Source organism: Phallusia mammillata, chromosome 6 (genome assembly GCF_965637545.1).
Source record: "Phallusia mammillata chromosome 6, kaPhaMamm4.hap1.1, whole genome shotgun sequence".
Classification (NCBI taxonomy): domain Eukaryota; kingdom Metazoa; phylum Chordata; class Ascidiacea; order Phlebobranchia; family Ascidiidae; genus Phallusia; species Phallusia mammillata.
This window is the reverse complement of record NC_137257.1, coordinates 21190613-21214343: the sequence shown is the minus strand read 5'-3', so window position 1 is coordinate 21214343 and position 23731 is coordinate 21190613. Positions and strand designations below refer to the sequence as shown.

Here is a 23731-nt window from a genome sequence, read left to right as displayed (position 1 = left end):
TAAATCCATTACTAATACAATTTTTTGTGGAAATTATGAAGAGGGTACGAAGATTATCCAGGGATAATAGATGATACGTGTGAAACTTTTGTGACAAAACGCTTAGCGGATTGTCCTTTCGACAGTTAACAGGATAGCTTACTTCTACCATTACCTAAAAAGCATAGATGTATGGCAGCGTAAGAATTCTAGGACCGCCATGACCCTTATTTCTATCTCATTGTCATTAGTTATAAGCTGCAAACAGTCTTCAGGTGTGCAATGTTTTGTTTGTCACAAGCGTATGAAGACTAGCGTCGAAGTTGTTTACACGATTGGGTTCCGCTTCACTGCACCTGTCGTCCACTTCTGTCAGTCCAGCTGTTCGTTTCGTGACTTTTAGCGCAAACAGTGAAGTCAAGCGCCTTCTACGCTTTTGGGAACTTTATTTCATCAAAAGGGGCGACGAATGAACAAAAAAATATGTGCACATCCTCAAAAAGGACGCTGCAGCAGAATGACAAGAAACAAACAAAAAATAAACTTAAAAAACAAACAGGAACACTTATGCACTTGAAAAAAATCGCAAAAACAATACGGTTTGAGAATGTTTGCCACTGCTTGCTGTACACGTCTTGGTCCCAATTTACACCTTGCATTATTATATAAACAAGCAGTATTTGATTTTTGTGTCAGTCAAAGTAAATCCCTGTTACACCAGAATGACGTACAAACATTCACCGTAGGTTGGCCAGTAATCCACTAATTCCTTACGATAGATCATGCAGAAAAACGGACAAGATCAAAATCGGACAGGCGCATCCTGATGCTGTCTCTACGCATACATTTAAAATGCGCCCAGGATTAATCCGCTCATGCGTGACGGTGGGTTTTGGCACGTGATGAGGGCTGGGCTCACAGGTGTTTTCTGTTACACGATGAAAGGCGATTTTTCAAGTGGAAAAATAGAAATATTGTTGGTTGGTAGAGTTTGAACCGAGTGGGTATAGTGATGGACGGGCATGCCCAGTTTGTAGTGAGTAGATTTTTGCACCTGTGAAGCGAGCCTTGCGCAGCTGGGCAAACTAGTGGACGGGCATTGCAGAACCAACCAAAACATTGATTCTTTGCCTTGTTGGTTCTGGGCAAGTAATTTGGGTCACACATCTATAAAGGAAATCGTCTTAGATAAACGAATCTCAAATTGAGGGTTTTCAGGGTGGGGAAGATTCCCAATAGCCATTTGAACGCCTAGTAACCATTAATCTGCATTTAGCAAGGGAATGTTTGTGCTTTAAATTTAAAAATGATCTTTTTGAAGCACTTAACAGGCAATATTTGCCCTTTATGACGGAACAGCGGGCGCAAAACACCGGTTTCACACCTGTTTGCATTCAGAAAAGGCGATTTGCTAGGATAAAATTCAGTGATAAGATTGGACATCATTTTCTCATTTGGTCGTGGCTTTGCCGAAAACTTCCTGCTCTAAACGTTTTATCTCTAAGAGGTTTATCTATTTTATTTGTGATTGTGTTTTTGAGATAACAATCTTTAACATTGGTTACGATTATGCGAATTTAAAAATGTTGTGTTACAACAGACGTCCATTAAAATGTCATGAAACCTAAATAAATTTGAGGGAAAGAATTTGCAAGCATTATCGCAGGACTTTCAAATGCACTTAAACGTCTGATTAGAAATTCTTTAGGGACGTGCGTAGATGCAAGTGTGACTTTCAAAAACAGAAGGAAATACTTCTTGAAAGTTCGTTTCAGCGCAAGGATTATGATAAATACTTTATAAAATACCCACAAAAGAATACGTAACAAACAGCAAACGCGAGCGAGTCAACGTCAAACTTTTTGCGCGCGCATCGCACACACGCGAGGTCGCCAAAGAGCGCCGCGCACTTGGCCTTTTTGACATCACCGCGACTTAAATCTCTTGCCTCGGAGCAGGTTTGGTGTAAAACCGAACGTCGGTTTGGGATCGAAGGGTCGTGGGTTCGATCACCGGCATCTGCATGAGTTCACGACCATGTCGTTAAATGTTTTTAACACCACGATGTCATTGGCGTCCAGGTAAAGCACGCTGATCGCTTCTAGCTTGTCAGGAACACAGCAAGGAGCAGGTACTTCGGGATTTGTTGCCATTAGGTTTATCTGGATGATTGCGTGGTTGGTCGGGTTGGTTGTCTGTAAAAACAAAACAAGCAACTTAATCTTAATGCTATGGAAGTTACAAGCTATAAACACTTTAAATGGATGCATTTTGGGTTTATTGGGGCAGTGTTTCTTAACCTGGGAGCACGGACCTCATAAGGGTGCGCGACCTTTTCCTAAGGGGTGCAAAATGCTTAATCATATCCACAATATGGAAGGTTAGTAACTTTGCGGTATATATAACAAGAGGAGCAAAAACTGGTTGGTGAAATGAAGAGGTATCGGAAAGGAACTTGGGGGAGTCACTGTTTTGGAGACTTATTTTAAAGTTTTTATTCGAAGCCATAAATGTATGTTGCGTCTTCTGCTGGTACATACTTTGTTTACATTTGATTGTTTACATTTTGCTCTTATAAGTCTTTTCTCTGTCCATTAAATCCGAGCAGACAGCCGCTGTTCAAACATGGCAGTTATGTTAGTGGCGCATTTTAAGTGCCAACAACTTGGCTCAACAGTGTCAAGCACAATTTCAGTCGTAAAGATAGCAACGTGTTCCAACACTGAGCTCACAACATCTAAAGCTTGATGAAAGACCTATGTACCCAACCCCTTCTTCGCCACATTACCAATCATTTCGCATCAATACGCCCCACTTAGCTGGCACTTGAACGGAGATCACGTACTGGGAGGCCAACGCCCAAACCCGAATCCAAGATTGTGAGTTTTTAAACCAAGTAAAGTTTTGGAAAAAGCTAAGGAATGTGCATTGTCGGCTCGTATTCGTTTGGAGCGTCGCTTTTACGTGTGAAAAGCCGTTTGGACTTCTAGCTGTGCACCCAACAAACGTAAGGCCCCGAATACTGGTTGCTTATGTTTGTTAGGGGTATACCTTTTTCCGCGTGGGAAAAGTTCTGTTTCGGGAATTTTCTTTAAGCTTTGTTGATGAAAGTAAAGGACCCAACGGAAAACTATGTGAACTCTACTTGACCTTCTATCTGTCATCCATTTACGGATCCAGTTTGAACTTAAAAGTGAAACCCAATCCAAACCAGCTTAATCTTGAAACATTTATCAAGTCAATTTAGAGTAATACGGACGAACTTTTATCCTGTGAAATTATCTTCAATTTTGGGTATTATAAACTCTCTTGAAAACTACGCAACACATTTCTCGGTGAAAACATTGCTTTCCCTAAAATGCGAGTTTATTGCAAACCTATTAAGGCCAGGTTTAATGTGGGGACATATTATTGTTGTCGATGATCGATTGTTCCGCCTTGTGCTATGTAAATGTTTATGTCACAGTTCACCGCAACTTTGACGTGGGCCGTAGAAAAACGCTTGGTTTCGGTGTAGTGTATTTTTAGCGAAGATCAATCGCCTCAACAACAATAGACGGAATATACCAGGACAAACACTTCTTCTGTTTTTAGTTTTAAACTTTTTGTTTGTAACCAGTGACCCCCTTAATATTTCATGTGGTTTCTGGGAACATAAACACGGTTTCTGGACACACAAGGGACCTCTGTAAGCACCATTACATATACAAGCCTATGAAACTCTATTTTAAGAGCAGTATAGTTTCGTATGTGCTGTAAAGAACATGCGGGCAGTCGGCGATTGCACAAGCGCTCAGCTCCAAGATAGAATTACGTGCAATCAAGGTCGACCAGTAATCGTTGCCGAAACGGTGCCCATGACTAGATTTGCATGAAGACAAACCGTTGAGAGGTGCTTGTAAAAATCAAACCAAAAAGCAAAATCACGCTTTACCTTGCTGTTAGCTAGAGTGCATGTTCCCGCGCAGTAGTAAGCTGAAAAGGTGTGAGGAGCGACTATCCAGGAGGACCAACCGATCTCTTCAAAATCAACCAACATCGGCTTCCTCCCGCACGCCAGAGAGGAGGAATTCAGCTCCACGTGGGACTTCTTCGGCTTGCATCCCTTCCTTTTCCCCTTCTTCTTCTTTGACTTCCTGCACTTCTTGCGTTTTTTCCCGCCGCGCGCCTTTTTGTTTTTGCGCTGTTTGCTTGGTTTCAGTGTGGACATGATTTCGCTTCCTGGAGGTTCGGTTTGCATGTTGTCAAGTTCACCGGGTGCTTGGCTGGATTTAGGGACTTCATCGGGAAGATCGTTCTTCGGTTGACTGCTCGGTCGATCGGGATTTTCAAGTCGCCTCGATGAACGCTTCGACTGTTTAATTTAAAACTTTAGTTTACTATTTTGGACAATTGCATAGAATATCTAAGTTGTCCATTAGGATTTTTTTGATCCGTGCTGATGCTTTGTTTCACAAAGACGCAATGTAAAGGAACCGAAAATAACTAACAGTAGGAGCATTTATAACCAAGTATCTCGTAGCAGGCACGTCCTATCTACTTTATGCACCTCCTGCGCAGCTGTTACCCGTTATGATTGACAGGAGCGGTTTTCAATTCCGTATATTTCGGTAATATCGACCCGAAAGTGATTTAATTTACTTTGCGCGTGACCAATGTGATTAAATTCGCATAACATTGACATTTGCTTCGCGCCCGAACCGTCCCTTCCCCGCCTTATAATTTCCGGTTTTGCCTGGATTCGCTTTTTCTAGACGGAAATTGTTTAACGGCACCTGAACAACGTTACTATGGCAACACAGCGATACTGGTTAAAGTTTGTCGTCACGCTTTACTGCGCACCGATATCGGGTTTATGAAACGCTTGATTGGCGCACAGCTGTTGTTGAAACCCCACGTAAATTGTAGTGTTTGCTCAAATCTACTTAGTTCACTTTTGTATTCTAACTAAATCCCTTTTTTTGTTTCTGAACGCATGGGAAAAGTTATGCTTTGGGAATTTTCTTAAGCTTTGTTGACGCAAGTAAATGACCCAACTGAATGCAATGTGAACTCTATACTTCCCAACTCACCCTGCTTTGTGAAGTCATCTTCATAGTCGAGTTCAACAGACTTTCGCCATCTGATGAATCTGGGAGACTCGCTATGGTGTTGGAATCATTGCAATACACGACCAACACTGGGGTTCCAGAGGCCGGGATGTCAACACCTCTTGGTTGTGCTGGGGTCGGGTGGTTCCGGTTGTCACCGCTGTCCCTTTTCGATCGCTCGGTGTCAGCTGCCACAAAGACAGAAGGCAACGGTGACTCAGGAGAATCAAGACTATTCGATGACGTGGCATCTCGTGCGATTCGGTAGAGGGTCGCGTCACCCTCGTTGAAGAACTTGGCAATAAGCACGTGACCTTTTTGTCTGCTCATTTTTACCGCGCGAGCCAGTTCTCGGTCTTGCCAAAGCGTTGACGTGGTCTGACGCAGACTGACCAGGTTGCTGACGCGTCTGTAGATCTGTTAATATTGTAGCATTTTTGAAAGATCAAATTAATCCCACTTCCAAAATACAAGTCAATATGAACTTATTTATCGAATTGGAATAAGTAGGATGGTAGAAGAACCATGTTAAGCTTCGGCAACAAACAAAATTACCAGTTTATGTTCCCTTCCTTCCATGGGTTCGATTTGATACGACCCCACGTAGACGACCCACTGAGATCGGTTGCCATGGTTTCGGTCGCCTAGAGACGATTTTTGTCCGTCCAGTCGAAGTTCGGCCTTAACGACGGACTCGCTTTTTGGGATTGTCGTGACGTTGAAAGCGTAAACGCGCATCTGACGTGACGTAGAAGTTGATGACGTAGGAGTGCTCGCGTCGGCTGGATCCACCGAAGCGATTGTGATTGGTTTACCCAAACCACGTGGTTTACTGGGGATGTTTCCTGTAAAAAATAATGAGGTGTTAGAACCAGTAAATTTTACTAACATAGAGCTTTATAGACAATGGAATGTAAATTTTATGCCACTTTGAAATGAGTCAAAGTCTTTTAAGTTGAGCCAAATTCTGAGTCAAGTGCTTTCAAGTTGCTTTGAACATCTGTTTGGACTCGATTAAACCCCTGTAGCTGTCGCTTCTGTAAACCCTTGTAAGCCCGGACGCGGTGTAGGATTTATCCCAGGTGTTTGACTTCGGCTCTGGCAATATCGGATGAGTTCCGCTACGATTTACGTTGATCGGATCAGCGCGGTGTACAATTTTCCACGCTGTTGATTCACAAGAACACTCGAACGAAACTTTCTCTCTTCACTTCTCTCTTTTTAAACGCTTTTTGGCGGATTAAGGCGTTTTGACAACAAACTACTAACAAATAGCGGTTCGCTTGTGCGACTGTATCGCTTTTGATTGTAATTGACGTTTCGGTTTGTTCTAAAGCCGCCTTGGTGCTTGAGAGATGTTAAGTGTTCGACTTTGCACCAGCGCAATGAAGAACTAGATAAAGCGGATGATCCAAAGCCGTGTTACTTATCAGCTTTGAAGGGTTTGTGTATCAATTGGTTGTGTTTAAAGATGTATGGGTTATTGGAAATTACGGTGGGCCTGTTTATTTTGATTGGGCTTGGCGTAATATTTTATGCTAAGTACAAAATGAACAATAGCTTGTACGAATATTGTCAAAAATCGTTCACAAAAAGTTGAAGCTGCCTTTTGGAGTATTTGTGCTAGTTCGAAATTAGCACAAAAACCCTTATTGTACATTCCCTCTACTTTGTTTTCTGCTGCTTTGAACCATTTTCTTCTACTTTGAACCACATTCTACTACTTTGAGCCAAATAAGTACGAGAAAATTAATTACACTGCCAATAGTGAAAGATGGTAAATAAATGCCAGTGGCACTTAACCTCAAAACTGATATTACTCATTCGTTGAAAGTTTTTCACTAAGCGGTTATTTGGACGTCAACAGCTACGATGTGGTCAACGGTAATGTTTGATCAGGCTGGCGAAATTTTTCGGTCGGCTCAGCGGTTTTCAAACAGCTATTTTCGTCGGATTTGAAAACCAGTTATTAAAGTTCACCTGGTTTGGTGTTTTGCATTCCCATCTCGGTTTTGTAACACTACGCTTGGGAAATGTTACGCCGTAAAATTTCAGTTGATTAAATTCTAGTTTAAAAGTCATTTGGGGTTAATTTAAGCGAACGTTTTGCTTCTAGAGTTGCATTTCAGTCTTAGCACTTGATATACGTTTTGTGCAAATTCACGGTTGGTGTTTTGCAAAAGTATTTAAACTGATATGGTGTGTACTCAAGCATCAGTAAAATATGGGCTGAATTTGCAGTAGTTCTGCGCCAAAGATCTAATTCAAAACGATGCTACCCGCCTAATAATATGCTCCAATTAATTTTTAGCACTTTATCCGATGTCTAAGGAATGCGAACCAAAAAGAGGAATAAATATAACAGCGGTTTGGTTTCATTGCGAGTTTTTTTGGCGGCCAAAAAATGGATAAGGCTGCAAAAAACGTCCGGAATGCGTTAATTATCCGGATGTGGTCACAAGGACACGTGCCTGTCGAGGTGGAAGGAAAAATTTCAAACAAAAAGGTGTTTGGCCCCAAAACTGAAACTGTTGACAAAATAAGCGAGGGTTCCGTGATAAATCACTGTCACTGCCGAAGTAATTTTGTTCGACCAATGGGTCTTTTTAATCTTTTCCTCTCTAGACCGTTTTTTGTGGTTAATTTTAGTCGCCAATAAAGTCAACGTGTTTAATTTAGTTGATTTTGTTGTTTTCTGATGTAAGCGAAAATTGGATTGGAGCAAAAACATGTTTTTCACACTTTTTTCGCTGTTGGAGCGACAGATTTTTATTAGTCACCCTTTATATCGAACCTCCCTCCCAAGTCGGTCACAGTTCATATCACTTCACCTCGCCTCGTGTTTGACAGGCCCCGGTCGATCAATCGTCACTGAGGGGGGGCGCTTGGCGCATGCGCGTGGCGTCGTGTTACAAGTGACAAGGTGCAAGCCCGGAATTTTGCGGTGTTTGGACTTTAGCAAATAGTCGAGTTGCTTTAACCCGAAACGCGCGCGCCGCTCGTTCCGAAACTCATTGTTTTACGCGGATTTGCGATTGCCGTGACAGATGCTGCACGCTTCAACGCCCCTGTCGCGCACCCCCTAAATTTCTTCTGCAGCCCCAAGGGTAAATGTTTCACCTTTACCCCCCAATTCTCCTATAAGAGGTGACTGACAGTAACACGATGGAATTTTTGGGAGAAAAACAAAGAAAAAACGATTTGCTGTTGAATAACAAACGCTTTTACAAGGTAATAGTTTAAAATATCGCCTTTTGTTATACATTAAAACTGCTAGGGCGTTCTTGATCCAAAAAAAAACTAATAATTGGAAAAGTTCGGGTGTATATCTTTCACCAAATTCACCAGGAGAAAAATGACAGTCATCGTTACCTCAATATTCTAGTCAACACCACATCCACTAAAACACGATTTTGCTTCTAGTTGCTACAAACTGTGCGGTTGTGGTTTGACAGGGGCTGGATTAAATTTAAGTTTAGGGGTTTAGCAAATTCTCTGCACTCTGTTTCGAAGAAATTTCGTGTTAAAATTGCGTTTCCATGTCATCGTTGACGGTTTTCCGACAGTTTTTAATTCACCGCCCTGTGGGCGTAACTTTTCGGGTTACCGTCTGAATAATAAGGTATCTGAAACTATGAAGGCTCACTGCCTACATTTTTTAAATGCATAAAAAGGTTTTTGGTCTCATCCGATTTGAAAATTTAAACGCACTCACAACGGTTCACAAAGTTTGTTTAGTTGTAGAAAATAGTTTATAGATAGGCCTTGATACCTGCAGGGGCCTTACATTTATTTGGCCAAAATAAGATATTTGCTAAAGTTTAAACGGTGTGAATTTTGTTTGATCTAAAACGTGGCATCGTAATTGCATTAAACTTTTCTGCTTTACGTTTGCACGGGTGGTCCGTGTTCTCGCGAGGCACTTCATTGCAACCTGCCATTTTCACACTGCGGTGGAGCGTTCGTGTCAAAAACACGTTTTGTGGTTGCTTTAGAAGTCCTTTGACGCATTAAGTTGCATCTGATATCTAGTTAACGTTGGCTGGTAACAGTTGCATACTTGCTGGTACCGGCTTGTTTCAAATCAGTAGTGCGCAAAATGTGAATCAGTGTAGTGCGCAAAATGTTTTTTTTTCTTTCTTACACTAAAAGCATATTACCATCTTTTGCCTTAACCGTTTTTGTTTTTTTAAAAGCATATCATAACTTTTTTCATATGTTGTGCCTTATTTGAATTCTATGCGCCTTTAGACATTTTTATACTGTCACGTTTTTTTTTTTACATTGTGCATTCTAGAAAAAGGGGCCAAGCGGTTACTCTTAATTAGTACATGCTTAGTACATTGGAAAACACTTTAATAAGTTGCTAATCCTAAAACGGGTTATTGCCTGGTAAACTTTTTATATTGCGTGAACGCTAGCACAACACCAGGTCAATAAACAGCCACAAACGGATGAAGTGTGTTTAACTAGCTGCCTTTGATTTCTTGTTATTCGTCAAAACAAACCCTCGTTGTTGCCGTAAAACGTTAAGACAAACATGAAACGATCGTTACAGGGTCAATAGAGGGTTTGAACTATACAGATTCGGTACTGTGATAAACATTAAACCCTTGGGCAATATGTTAACAAACCTTTTTTAACACTCAAATTGTTTGTAACTTAGTTTTCGTCGGTTTAAGTTAAGACCACCAGTTCTGTCTATTAGTGAGTCTTATAATGTCGCTATAACTTTCTCCAACAAACATACGAAACTCCCTAATTTTTGTCGACATAGAAGAAAACAAGTGAAAAAACTTTAGGTACTGTTACAAAAACGGGACAAGCAAGACAAAGTATTTTACGGAAAGTTACAACCTATTTCACTAATGATGAAAATACTTTGTCACACGTTTCATTTTGAAACACTATCGAAAATCTGTTAATGATAAAATTAACGGCCCAAATAAACGTAAAAAGCGATTTGCTCTATGTTTTAACCGTTTCGGCAAATGCTCATGCCATCATCAGTCACTTTAATTACAAATTTGTTCGTTTTTGTACCTGCAGACCAAGTCAGGTGTTAAGACTTTGAAACAACTGGATTTCTTCCATTGGAGCTTCACGCACGCGAACCGACCACAAAGTACATGTTAAGGAATCGCATATAAAATCCTATCGCGGTCGAACGAGCAAACCGGCCCACACTTTCCGCAATACTTGGGCCTTACGCATCCGCCTGGCTACAGCCACAGCCAGTTACAGGTGTCCCCGGTGTTTATGAAACACACATGTTTGGTGTTGGATGTTTATGGGCCGTTGCACTGTAACTGTGCCAAATTTTTCAGCGAAAGTGGTGGAGCAAGTACGATTTTTGTGTTACCGGTTCGCCGATGGCCTTAAAAGGCGCCTATTTTAGTGCACACAAAACTATGTAAATTTGCCAGCGGAACTCCTAACAGTTTATTATTGCTTTTTGATGTTGCCAAACTTGTACTTTCTTAGGACAAAGTATAAAAATGTCGGACAACAATCATTTGAAAATAGAAGCAAGCTCTCACCTGCCACTGAGAAGAAACTCCTCACTGTGTTTCCATGGGAACCAAACTTCAAGTGCATCATACTGGAGTCCTCCTTGTAGGACTGGTAGAGTTCCAACATAAACTCCGGAGGTTGAATAGGACCCGAATCCTCTACCGCGGGATCAATCGGAATTACCGAATTCAACCTTCCTTTTCCTTCAATCATGTGATCAAATCCAAATAGTTTACGCATAACGTCCCGCATCACCTTTTTCTGTGGCCTTTTGCGGCCGCGTTTGCCTTTTCGGCCCTTGCGCTTTTTCCCGCGTTTTTGTGGCCTTGTTTTCTGCGATCGTGAGCGTCCAGCTGTTCTACTACTTCCGCGTGAAACTTCCTCTTCCTCCGCGGAAACTGCGACGTCGAGCTCCGGCGAAGCGACTGCGCTCGAGTTGTTTCGACTTGCGGCAAACTCACTTCGGTTATTTTCGCTATCTGATGGCCGGTTTCCGCGCCGTCCTTTCCCGCCTTTTCGTGAACGTTTCGCTGAGGCTTGCGACAAGCAAAGCGCCAAGAGTAAACAGAACACAGCGATGTGGATAAAAGTGAAGCGCTTGTGTGACATTTTGTTCAGATATGTTTACGCCGGAAAAAAACCTGTAACAAAAGAAAGGAAAGGTCACAAACGTTGACGTTGGCCAGGTGACTTTTGACTGGAGCGCAAAACAACAAGGCTACTGAGAAGCGTGAGAGATTGGACCAAGATGTTCAACTCACAGGCAAGTTTCCATTACCACTGAGTTTTCAGGCGTTTCGCACGGGTTTTGCCAGCTGGCCCGCCGGGCCGCGAAGGGATTAGGTCAAAAGTCAAACCAACAACTAGCTTTTAACAAGGCTATCTGGGGTTGAGATCTTAAAACCGCTCGGTTTTCAGAGCTAAACGATATGCGAGATCCCAGCTGCGCGATAAAGTCTCACATTGCAAATACCCGAGGCCCGAAAAGCGCTTTCCTTCATAGAAACCAAACAAATAAGCCACAACATTAAAGCGTTTTAAAAAAGAGTGCGTTTTTTACACCACAGCATAATAGGTTAAGTGCTTTAATTTAAAACTGTCTCCTTCCTTTAACCACAGTTTCTCAAACCGCGATGGCGACTTTAATTCATTCTAGATTAAAACCGCGAAAATCTGACACCTTTAATTCAAGGCCGGTTCTCTTCTGCAGGTGTGCTCTGCTATTTTGACTTGCGGTAAACGTGGATCCACAGAATCGCTATAGGGTTGGATACCACAAGCTTATAAGATTGCAAGAAGCGCTAAAATTACCTTTCAACCAACATGAGTGCCAAAAATTAATGAGTTTTAAAGGTAAAAAATTAAGCGCATTGAAAACTGTGCAAAAAATCACTTGTTTGGACAAATGTTTTTTTTGGCAATTTCGGAAATTCATGCTTTGGCAAGTTATCTTGCAGTTCTATCCATGTAAAATCGTTAAAATGTGTTTTGGAAAATGCCACAAAATTTTGTGATATGTTATTCAAACGTTGCTACATGCATTAATATCAGATATAAAGCAAACGTTATTCAAATACACCCTTTGAGCTGCAATACCAAATAACAAATGCACGTAAAAAACGTGTCCAAAACATTTGAACATGCAGACTGTTAAACTATTTGTCACTCCACCTAGCTACCTAAAACAACTTATAAAAATCATCTAAATTGCGACTTAAACTTCAGGACTGATTTACCATTTCGTCAACTACAAAATTTGTACACGAAATCTTGCTTTGTTGCAGCGGTGTAAGACACACGACACCTGCCACTGGTCGACGACGAATGGCGGGTTTCGTTGTGCGAGTCGGGTTTTTATGTTGCCACAAAATCGCGATGGCGCGTGTAAAGTCAAACAGGTGGGCGCGCGCGTTTGGACGTTTCGAAAACAAGACAAATAAAACTTGATAGCTGCCATTTGTTGATGCAAATACTCTCTCTAACTTACTTTCAGCAAAGTGTATTTTTACGAAAAAAAAAACAATAGCACCTGCGAATTTGTTACCCCTAATAATCAATTAGCCTTTTTTCGTCGTCACGTGGAACTTATATGTTACCATGATGTCATATGTGATGTCACACTATCAGTCTGTGAAAATATCGTTACAGATTGACGTAGGTTAGTTTATTTAAAACGGTCAATCGAGTGACAATTAACCTTTACCACCATACGATCTCATGTAGCTTGACCGTTATATTCCTAAAATCGACGCGTCGTGGCCACCAATTATCGGTCCCCACCCAATGTTGGCAGCACAGAAGCAAAATGGCGACGCTCACGAACCCTGTAATGACCTAAATCGGATTTGGCGGACAAAGGCACTGCGCCAACCACAAGTAAATCAATCACGTCACCCTTCCAACTCGCTTGAGAGAGGACAATCATTTAGCCATCAGCTGTTTACCCAACTGTCGCCAATCGCACCCTAACTTGATGGCGCTGTCACAAATTAATCGAAGTACTTGTGCCTTGTAGGTTCATGAGGCGTTTTGGGGAATTTCGAACCACTTGGCCACAGTTTGGCAGCCGCGATAAGCGTCAACTTATCTCGATATTATCGCCCTTCTTATCTTCAACAAGGCGGACACACTTCAAAAATGTTGTCGAAAATCGAAGGTTTTGAGAAAGGACAGCTGTAGTGACGTTTTTCAAAGATCGGAGGAATGGCATTTGGGGAAATAAGTGAGTTGTGCAAATTATCTAACTTGAATCGAAACAAAATTGTTTGGTTCACAAAGAATCGCCGAAATCAGACCATAGAGCTAAACAAATCATCATGGCAGCATATTAATATGGATTCAGTTCTGCTCAAGTTACATAAAAATAGTGAATATTTGTACAGAACAGATAATGTTTCCTGAATAAAGCAATGCGATAAGAAAGTTGAGGTTAAGAACAGCCCGGATCACCTGGGAAGGTGACCCCAGCGCCTCTTGGGCCACGCGGTGATAGTCCAATCTTTGATGCGCCGTCAAACTGATAAGGGGAGCTCTAATTGGCCAACGAGTGGCTGCCTAATTGGTTTCCTAGCAAACAAGATCGTTGATTAGCATCGAACACCTGTCCAGGCTGCAATTCTCAGGTGTGCACAAGCAAGCGAGTGTTTGTTTAAGTCTTGCAGAGCTTTAACCGGAAGCTTACGCGGGCAAAACCACAAGCCCAACAGTTTGTGTACACAACCCCCCCAATTCTGGGCTTTTAGCCCACGCTATGGAAATGGCAACATCTCCGGCAAGTTTAAGTTAACCATTGGATTGCGTCTCTCTGTGCAAGCGTGCGTTAAAAGGTTTGCAACCGTTCAAGGGTATTTGTTCAACAAATTATCTCGTGAAGCTACACCTGCTTTATGGTTATACGCACGCCAATTAGACTTACACGAGTAGCGCAGAGGACTGTTGGGAAAATGAAAGTGACATTTCGGTTTTGTGGAAATGACTTTCATTCAAATTTTAAAGCAAAATTTGTTCCACTTTTTTCCAATTTCGCTCTCGAAAGTTTTGTTGCAGACTTAAATGTGCATCAACACCTTAATATGATTGTCTTTTACTAGCCAACAAATCATGGTAAAAAAGTCTTATATTTGGTAAAAAGTCTTATATTTAAGCTAACCCTTATGTGAAATCAATGTACGGCAAATAACTCCAAATTTATTTATTCTACTTTCAATGCACAGAGAGACATCTTACCACGAAAACATATGTCGTAATAGACGACATTCACGTTTTATGTAATAACTTTCAACTACAGTTTCCTACAGACTTGATATTTTGTGTAAACCACCAAGGTTTATAATAAACTCCCACTTCTATCAGCACTATGGTTGACATTATACATAAAACTAATCCTAATAGGCTTGTATGCGTTATTAGAGTTGGAACCAAATTGCGTCAAAATTTCTATTATTACCCAAAAATTTTTTGGTTTAGAAAATCGTATAAACATGACCTAATATAATCCGAACCCAGTAAAACCTCCGTATCTATTACGTAATGAATCGTACGTCACAAATCTTATGGTTGTTTCCCACAGACTTTGGTCTCGATCATAAGGTATGTGACATCTATGAGAAACGGCAAAAAGTTGCCAAATCATATTTCTCGTTGCGCGTCTGAAGAGCCACTGGCCTTTTTAGTGTGCCGTATCCAATATAACTCTTAAGACAAACACAGCTTAGTGTTGCACACCTGTTCGTCGGAGTCAAAACTAATCGTAGCATGCCTGGCATTATCATTTAATATCATATGAGCCGCATTATAACCAGTTGTTCATATTTCTTTCCGTTCTCACGTCTCATGTCTTCTTTCATCTCCGTTCCACCGACAGAAATGTCAACACATGACAAATAAATCACCAACCGTGTGCTCCCCCTTTGAAGTTTTTTTTTTACTTTCTACCTACGATTTCTATTGCTCCAGCTGTTGCCGACATTCCTTACGTGTTCTAGTCGTGGTTAGACTATCTTTTTTGACCGGGGACAATATTTGGATCACCCCCAAGACTAAAAGCAATTAATTTATAGTGGTTTCCATCTAGGAGTGTGGAATTATGTCTTCGCGCCATACCTAATAAACTTTTTGTCGTAACAGCTGTAGATATACACACTTGGACATTTGGTGGACAATTTTTAAACACGAGTACCTTTCTGAGCAAGTAATAGACAATTTTTTCTCACTCTATCACATTTTAACGACAGACTGGGTAAAATGGATATATGGGAGAGGATACATCAGGACTTGAAGTGTTAACAGATTTTAAGTGAAAATTTTATGGCTTAATTCAAAAATCGAAATAAACTTTTGTTCAGCTTCACCCGCCATACACATCTTTAAAGTTGTCGATTTTTTACAACTTTGGGAAACCGAATTTAATTTGTAGGGAGGCACAGAACAAATTGAAAAAGCGTTTTGGGTTTGCCTTGCTTTGCGGTAATCATGTTTTAAATATATTCATGTAAATTGTAAATTGATAATAATATAAATGTAGAAATACAAAGATTAAAAAATGGAAATAAATGTGTTTTTTTCTTTACATTTTGCACCTAATTCCGAATTAAATCATGAAACCTTTTTATGCAAACAAAATGCACTTGTTCAAAATCGGGAACTCATATCTCACAGCTACTTTCTTTTTATCTCTTTGACTCACAACGGTTCGCTAAATAGTCATGTGATAAAAATGTGACGTAACCTTGTATTCAGCTGGTAAACGCAATCAACAACTAAATATATACCTTCCTCGCCGTACTGTTGGTATGTTAAAAAGCTGACGACTTTATTTCTGTACTAACCTGACAAACCCCATTTAATTTCATTGCAATGCCAACTTAAATATAGAAGAGCCATTAAAACCTTTATGAAAGCGAAACTGCCTGCCACTTTGTCAACACAAATACCAAGTGAAAGAGCATATTTCTCAATCTATGGCAAGAAAACTGATGCTATATTTTCATTGCAGTAAAATATTGCACTAAAATTATTTAACTGGACAAGCGACCCGGACTTCAGGTTGGCTATCTCAGTAAAGACATCACAACTCTGATTTATGCCATTATGTGGTTCGTTCATTAATCATTTGCCGTTGTGCGAACGCACAGTGTTTGTTTGCCCATATACCGATGGGGTCCTATTCGGCAGGCATAGGAATGTGCACAGAGCTGTGTAATGAAGTCGCACTGCTTAATGCACTTGTTCATTCAGAATCGCAAGGACCGAGTTTCGTCAAAAGGCCCTTTGTCCTGTTCCAGTCAGATGTGAAAAGCGAAAATCCATCACCACAATCTTGGTCGCAGTGCAACTTTGGCTTCTGTGTGAAATGTCAATGCCCCTTTGTGCAATACATTTGTGGTCGATTACTGGTAGTTTGTGGTTAAGGTTTTCTGACGAAAGGGAAAATTGTATTTCCAAAGCATACGCTTTCGTGTCAGTCATACCTTCAAAAGATTTTTCTTGTGACATCTGTGGCTTAGCGGTTGATACCAAATTGAAAAAGAAAGAAGTTCCATTTTGTTTTTGAGTTTTATTGCCCCGAAAAAAGTAATTTAATCGACTCCTAATCGGGCTGTTAAAAACACCTTTGACGTAATTCTTATATATTTTCTATTTGAATACAAGAGTGATGATATGTGTAGATTTAGTGCTCCCTTTGTTTTCCTTTTTAGTGTTACCTTTGATGTAATTTTATACAAATTATATTATATTTAAACAACAATATTGTGTTGACTGTTAGTAACCCAAAACCTTCTTCACAACTGTTACCAGGGGAACCAGCAACAATCGAAGTTAGACGGAGGTGTCCACTTTGGGCAAAATTGAAGATAAAGTCTCATAATGCGATTCCACAACCACATAAACTCTTTCCGGTCCTGCAACTGACCGCCCCTAATACCCAGCTCAGTATTGAAGCCTCCATATGTTGGTGAAAGATTGTTTGACGCACCTGATGTTTTATTTGTTTTCGACGATTTAAGCAGCTGGGCAAATACGTGAGCCCGAAAGACCAGCTTGCTAAACGCGCCGTACGATTTCATACGCTGCACCAGCATATGGCTAAGATATGTTGTATTGAAGTCATTAACTGTGCCGAGTTTGCGGCGCTACATTGCTGCTGTCGCCCCTGTCCAAAGTAAAGCTTTGCAAAATGCCGATTGCGCAATAATTCCCCGGTATTGTGCAATGTTGTTGTATATTTTTATGTATATATTTGCGATTGCCCAACATTTTTACAATCAAATGTAAAATTAGTTTTTTAACCATAAAATGGAACATAATATCTGACTTTACGTTTGTTCAACCAAATTCAAAAAATGCGTCACCGATAATAATGGCCTTATATATACCAAAACAGACATTTACGATTTTTGTCCACCTATAAGTCTAAGATAATCATACCCTTTTATGAAATAGTTTACATGATTCTAAAAAAAACACATTCAGATGCTCTTCTGGGGTGCGTTTCATTGTATTGAAACTACTGCGCTGGTGTTTTCATTACATCACCTTTTACAAACCCGAAATAGCATCTTGTCTTGCGTGTATCCTCAACGGATGAATGTTATTTTACCAAACCAAGACTGCGCAAAAAGGCACCGTGCATCGTAAACTGAAAGTCGTCCGTTTCGAAATGTCAGTGGAGCTAATTTCAGGCCTTCATCGCCAAATTGGTAGAGGGGTGAAAAAACGTCAGAAGGTGACACATGCACACCTGGACAGCACGAAATTACCACAAATGCTCCTATTTATGCACATAACAAGTGGGTGCCATTAAAGGCATCCCTGCATCACACAGCAAGCCACCTGAAACCGCTAGTATTAGCCGCCCTAATGCATGTGAATGAATGGTATGGGGTGTCTTATGTCAAGGGCACAATGTCGGAAGGTTTGAGCCGGTATTTGTCAAAACCAGCGCGAAAAAGATTATGTAATGGGGTTGTTAAAACTTAATACTACATGAAAACGGCAAGTAACATCTTTTAGCGCCTTTTTTCTTTTTCGATTGTCCCAAAAATATACTTTTATTGTTATTGTAGTTGTATTCAATAACAACATATTGGTTTGGTGTACGGTTGGGATAGTACCGATTTACGATTGTGTGTGTATGCAGTTTGGTTTGTTGGTATGATTGTCGTGTGTGTTTTGCTTTCCTGTTCCGACTATGGTTGTTTGTTGCCCTGCTAGCTATTTACCTCCGTTTTATATGCAAACTCATTTCCTCACATTCACTCTTAACAGCTGTGGAGGAAGTTTAAAGGACGCCGTAAAGAGTTATTTTGTAAATTGGAATTGGGAGAAACTGAAGAATGCCAGCTTTATGTGGAAAGCAGTTATTGGGAGTAAATACAGTAACGTGCGGTTGGAAACGAATTCCCAGTTGGTCTGTCACAATGTTTAATCCACTAGAGTCATCACAACTTATTTCTGTGTGTTCAGCTGCTCACGTAATTCGATTTCAGCTTCAACGGGCCTATGCCGTAATAATTTTACTGCCCAGGCTATGATGGAACGATAATGGCTGAAAACGTCTGCCCGCCGTTTCCTGGACCTTAACAACAGCTGTATCCATAGTTCAGAGAGCTATAAAGCACGTCCCAATGTATTGAACGGAGTTCACCCTCTTCAGTCCGGTTTATTAACATCTCTGCATTCCATGGATTGATAGAAATCTTTTGTACAATGTTTATTGAAGTAATCAGGCATAAAACAACCCATGGTCATCTTCTTGTCACTGAAAGGGCACGACAACATGAAAAATGCTATGTCAGGTTCATATTATGCCTGACAGCAACAGTTTTAAACGCAGCAAAAGCTGTTAGTAAAAAATGGTGGTACTAAATAACACACGGTGTGTGGAATGTTCGAACACAAGCCCCGGCAAGGGTAAATTAGACCTTATTCTAGTGTTGTTGTTTTAATTACAAACCCTCACCCAACCCGAATTTAACCGTCAGCGTTTTCAAAAGTCCGCAATATTATATTTTTTGCAAAAGCATTTTCAAGTCTATTTGCCACTTCCAACATGCGGTATTTAATACTACCGATGAAAAAGATATTCCAAGTTTTTTTTTAGAAAATCAGGGTGATAAGCTATTTCACATAAAGCATCTACACAGTCAGTCACGATTTTCATGCAAAAAACGACCTTCGTAGACACAGTTCTCCTTATTTTTGTTGTACAATCAATCATAGCAGCAGATCTTAAGATCAACGTCATTTTTTATCTCCACCCGGAAGCACTCCAACCACGTGATGAAACGTACATTGTCTTCCAAATCCCATTGTTATGATCTCACAAGCTCCGTGTGCGCGCTTTGTCACGGTTCATTGCACAACAGGATGAAGCTTTTGATCTCTTAATCCCGATTAAGTCACGTGTGCTGACGAATGATGACGCGTGCAGGCACGTTATTGGTCTATCGTCACCGCAAACCCACCGCGCTCCCCAATCTGTCGACGGAGGGCAATAAAAAATGTTTTGTTCCCGCATTTTTCTGACAAGTTTTGCGATTTTTCCCAGAATTTCCTTTTCTAAACACGTGATCGATTCGATTCGTGCTGATTGGATGACGATTTTCGAATCTGGAATTTTGAACCCGGTTTTCAATATGTGAAATCTGAGTTTGAAAGATTACATGTTTGGTCGTATATAATAACTATGTGTCATCCTACATTTACAACGTGAGGGCATGAAAGATTTAGGGAATGATGAATGACGTTGCCATGTGTCGCTATTTTTGAGATGACCTAATAATATTTTGGAGATAAACAAATGTTTTTCATGCCTAAGAAATTTTAACATTTATTTCGGTTCATGAGGAAATTATATGATTATCATTTGCAATGCAACTTTGTTTTTGACCCTGATCTCTGACGTTACAATCAAAATTTACAGCAAAAACATTTAATTGCTGCTTCGGTCTGTGTAGTTCAGCATTTTTGTTGTTAAATAGAAGTTTCAAAAATATTTAAATCCTTACCAAGAAACGTGAAAAGGCAGACCACGAATCTTAGCTCCGACCTTTGAAATTCCAAGCTACAACAGCTGGCAAAACCATGCGATAATTGCAGCGCTAAACCAAACCCAACTTAAAGCAGATCGCAGAAGAAACTTTAACACAAAATATCTTTAGTGTTTCGTTCTTTGGCAGGGGAGCAGCTAACAAAACGAAAACCCGGTAAAGTAAGTGAAGTGAGTGAAACAAAATCTCAAAGATTAACTTGTTGTTTTAGTTGGTCAGGGTCACCGGATCTCCGTGGGTCATCACAGTAGGGGTTCCTCGAGCCCCCGTTTTCACCCATAGAGACCCCTATGTAGTGGTCAGAACAGGAAAGACTTTAAATCCCAGATAATATTTCGTTTAACAAATAAGGAATTGCTGTAAAAACTTAAGGCATCCGGTCAAGATTGCTTTAATGACACTGCCCTCCCACTGCCGTCCCACTTGCTCCCTATCTTACAATTGTGGCGTCATAGAGGTGTTTCATGTCAACTTCTGCTTTGTTTAGTTTGCACTTGGTAAACGATAAGCCCTAGGTAAAGAAAATAGAATAGAAGAAGAAAAATGGAAAAGAATATGTGGAAACTTATTCAAAACGCAACATGGAAACAGGGCTTAACAAATGCATTTCGCCTATTCCGCACCCAAATCCCATGAAGATTCATCGAGTCGCTTATCTCCCTATAACATCTCGCCAAAACCTGATGTTGGTTTAAACTTCGGCATAGGTGGGCCACTTCGCGCTGATTGCCCGTCGCTGGCAATTTGATTAAACGCGCGCGCTCTCTGACGTAAACAAACACAATACGTCGTGACGTCATGACCAGGTGATGCTACATTCGCGGGGGGTCGGGCCTGGGTGGTCCAAGTTGGCCCGGAATCGGGTTCTTTGGCCAATACCCGGCGATGGCCGCTCTGTATATCTCATAACGTCGAGATTGACAAACGGAAAACAGTCTCCGGCAAAATTCGAATTGGCCTTTATTAATATTCTCACGAATTTATCTCGCAAACAGGTGCAACCTGACAATGGATTCGCGCAGGGTTGGTTACACGACGATCCGATGATCGGACGGTGTTTGGTTACCGGTATTTGGCAAATATTTCTTCGCAATATGTTTTCACATTAAAACAAGTTTGCTCACATTCTTTTGAACAAAACCAAGTGTCTACGTGCCATAAGGTAGGAATCAGGTCTCCCAAAATACCTTGTACTATTTACATGCCATCAGCCACAAGTTTGCCGCACCATAAGTCAGTGTGCTTGTTTTTCTTGGGAAATCCCCAAGGCCCCCATGACGTATAGCAACCGCGGAAGTCCCTAAACGCCCCAACTCACCCAGACCCAGCTGGGCAGGACATAGAAGCACTTTCATTTCTGCACGCCCCACTAACCCCTGTTTTCTACCCCCACTCACACCGGATGTTCTGCCAGTTGGAAAGGGGGTCCGGTTGTGATGTCATTAGCTTGATTCCCTCCAGTTCGTTTGCATTGTACGTTGTTCCGAGTTGCATCACAGTTGTATGATTTGAAAAGCGACGTGTAATTGTTTTCCTTTCAAGCGAAAAAGCAAGTTTCGCTCACTTTGTCTGTTTCATGGGAAAGTGTTTTGCCCGATCTGTATCGTCTGGCGAAGAAATTGCAAAATCTCTGTTTCCCAAATAATGTTGGCTAATCTGGTTAAATTCGCTAAGTCTGCAATTAGGCTATTAAAGTGTGCATTGCATTTGATGAAATTTTTAGGTACGAAAACATTTGTTTTAAGCCTTTCCTTTTTAAAAATGCAATGACCCAGAGACATCAATATTACGAAACGTGTCATCAATATCCCATACAAACTGTGGACAAACAGTTCAGGTATCTTAGTCGTAAACACAAATTTTAAACTCTCAAACTTTCTGTTGCTCAACGCGAGACAAACGAGAAGGCATTGACGTCACAAACATGCTGAATTTGCCTAAATTTTGAAACCCAAAACATAGCAGGGGTCCTTGGGGCCACAACCGGCAATTGGCCCCAAAATGTGCACGGATTAGGACTTGCAAATGTCAGTAAAAATTGACAAGCGTGTGCCAAGCGGTGCATGGGTTACCAGGGGGTAGACGGGAGTTTTAGGGTTGCACAATTACGTACAAGGATAAGCGTGTTCGATAATCCGTGGCTCGCGCCGATGTGTTTGTTTTGCACGATCAGATGTCACAACATTGTTGGGGGTTGTGGGGTTGGACTTTTGGGGGCAGATTCATCACGTGGCTGTTGATGGGGCGTGCAACGAATGGAAGTCCCAAATATTTCACAAACTTGTCGATAGTTCAACAAATAGCCCACCTCTACCAAACCCTTGTACCCGTTATTATACGAAAACGGATCAACAGGCCGCAGCAGGACTTGTTGCGAATTGTATTTTTCGTCGACCTTTTCAGGTTTAGGGCTATTTGGGGCTTAGCAACTACTGACGAGTCCTGAATCAAAATAAAGAAAAATGGTATTAAAAATGATTTTGTTTCGTGCTGTGGTCGTAGACTAACAAAAATATTATTTCGCGGCATGTTGGCCCTCGGAATTAAGAAACTTTAGTCTAAATGTGTTACAAATTTCGCCACCTTTGCTTTGACCAAATTTACCTTTAGCATTACGTAACTAGTAATGGAACTTATTCAACCAGACACATCTTGTACTTTTAAATATTATTGGAAATGTTGGAGTTGTCTTTGGAAGGCGTTGTTTTGTGTTTTCTATTTCTATTGTGTTTTACCATCCTATAATCGCGTACTTAAAGCTTAAACGGGAGACATATTTAATAGATCACTGATGTTGTGGAATGTTAACGGCAGGCGTGGCAGCGGCCGATGGGCGTGACAGGTTAGGAACATGTCAGCAATGTCACAGTGACACAACATGGCACCTGTCAACACCATTGTTGGCACTTTGAAATTTGGGTCGCAACGGAAATACCGAAAATATCATTCTGGATATTTTTGAATGTCGGATCCTTTTCAAGTCTTGCGCGACGAAACGCTAAAGTCTTGGAAACTTTTGAAATCGATCATTCGGCGCTTATTTAAAAACAAATTGATCTTTTGTAGCCGAATGGGTGGGTAATGTGTTGGTTACTTAACCAGTAGCACGCAATGCATTGAACGCTGGCAAATCGTGCTGACGAAACGTCATAATTATGGCAACTTTAGCAGCGCTTAAAAACCAAAATTAATTTCGAGTTTTCCACGCCCTTTTAAAAAGGCACTGATGAAAAATTAGTGGCTTCATAACAAACGATATCTTGGATTTGTTGTGAATGCTCATTGAAGTGAATAAAGCGATTAAAACGGGATCGGTCGGCTAATTATAGACGCGCTGTGATAGCCTCATGTTGTTACGTGAGTTCACTTTCGCATCACGTAATTGGTTTAAACTTGGGGGTGTGTCGAGGGCAGTGTCTCGTTTATTTTCCTGAGAGCTTTAGTGAAAATATAGCAACAGTTTCGTAAACTTGCCACAGTTTGAAAGCCTTTTATTTTAAGCGGTTAAAATTTACCAAGCTGTTTAAACAACTATTGTCCAAAAGTTGATGCTGCATAGGGTTTAAACTTTATAATTTTCGTATAGCGACGAAATAA

The 23731-nt window shown here is 40.8% G+C and overlaps 1 protein-coding gene and 1 long non-coding RNA gene across 2 annotated transcripts; one reads left to right on the top strand and one right to left on the bottom strand.

The window, feature by feature from the left end:
- Nucleotides 1-391: 391 nt before the first annotated feature.
- On the bottom strand, nucleotides 392-12373 carry LOC145233725 (bone morphogenetic protein 3-like). The gene is made up of 5 exons (XM_080098499.1): nucleotides 10610-12373; nucleotides 5625-5914; nucleotides 5052-5486; nucleotides 3914-4333; nucleotides 392-2174 (listed from the first exon to the last, which is right to left on the bottom strand). Exons 1-5 carry the CDS (start codon nucleotides 11190-11192, stop codon nucleotides 1989-1991), a joined length of 1914 nt encoding a protein of 637 aa, XP_079954625.1. The 5' UTR covers nucleotides 11193-12373; the 3' UTR covers nucleotides 392-1988.
- A 708-nt stretch (nucleotides 12374-13081) lies between these two features.
- LOC145234017 (uncharacterized) lies at nucleotides 13082-19182 on the top strand. The gene is made up of 2 exons (XR_013861239.1): nucleotides 13082-13305; nucleotides 16881-19182. It is a non-coding gene; the product is annotated as an uncharacterized LOC145234017 (long non-coding RNA).
- Nucleotides 19183-23731: the final 4549 nt, after the last annotated feature.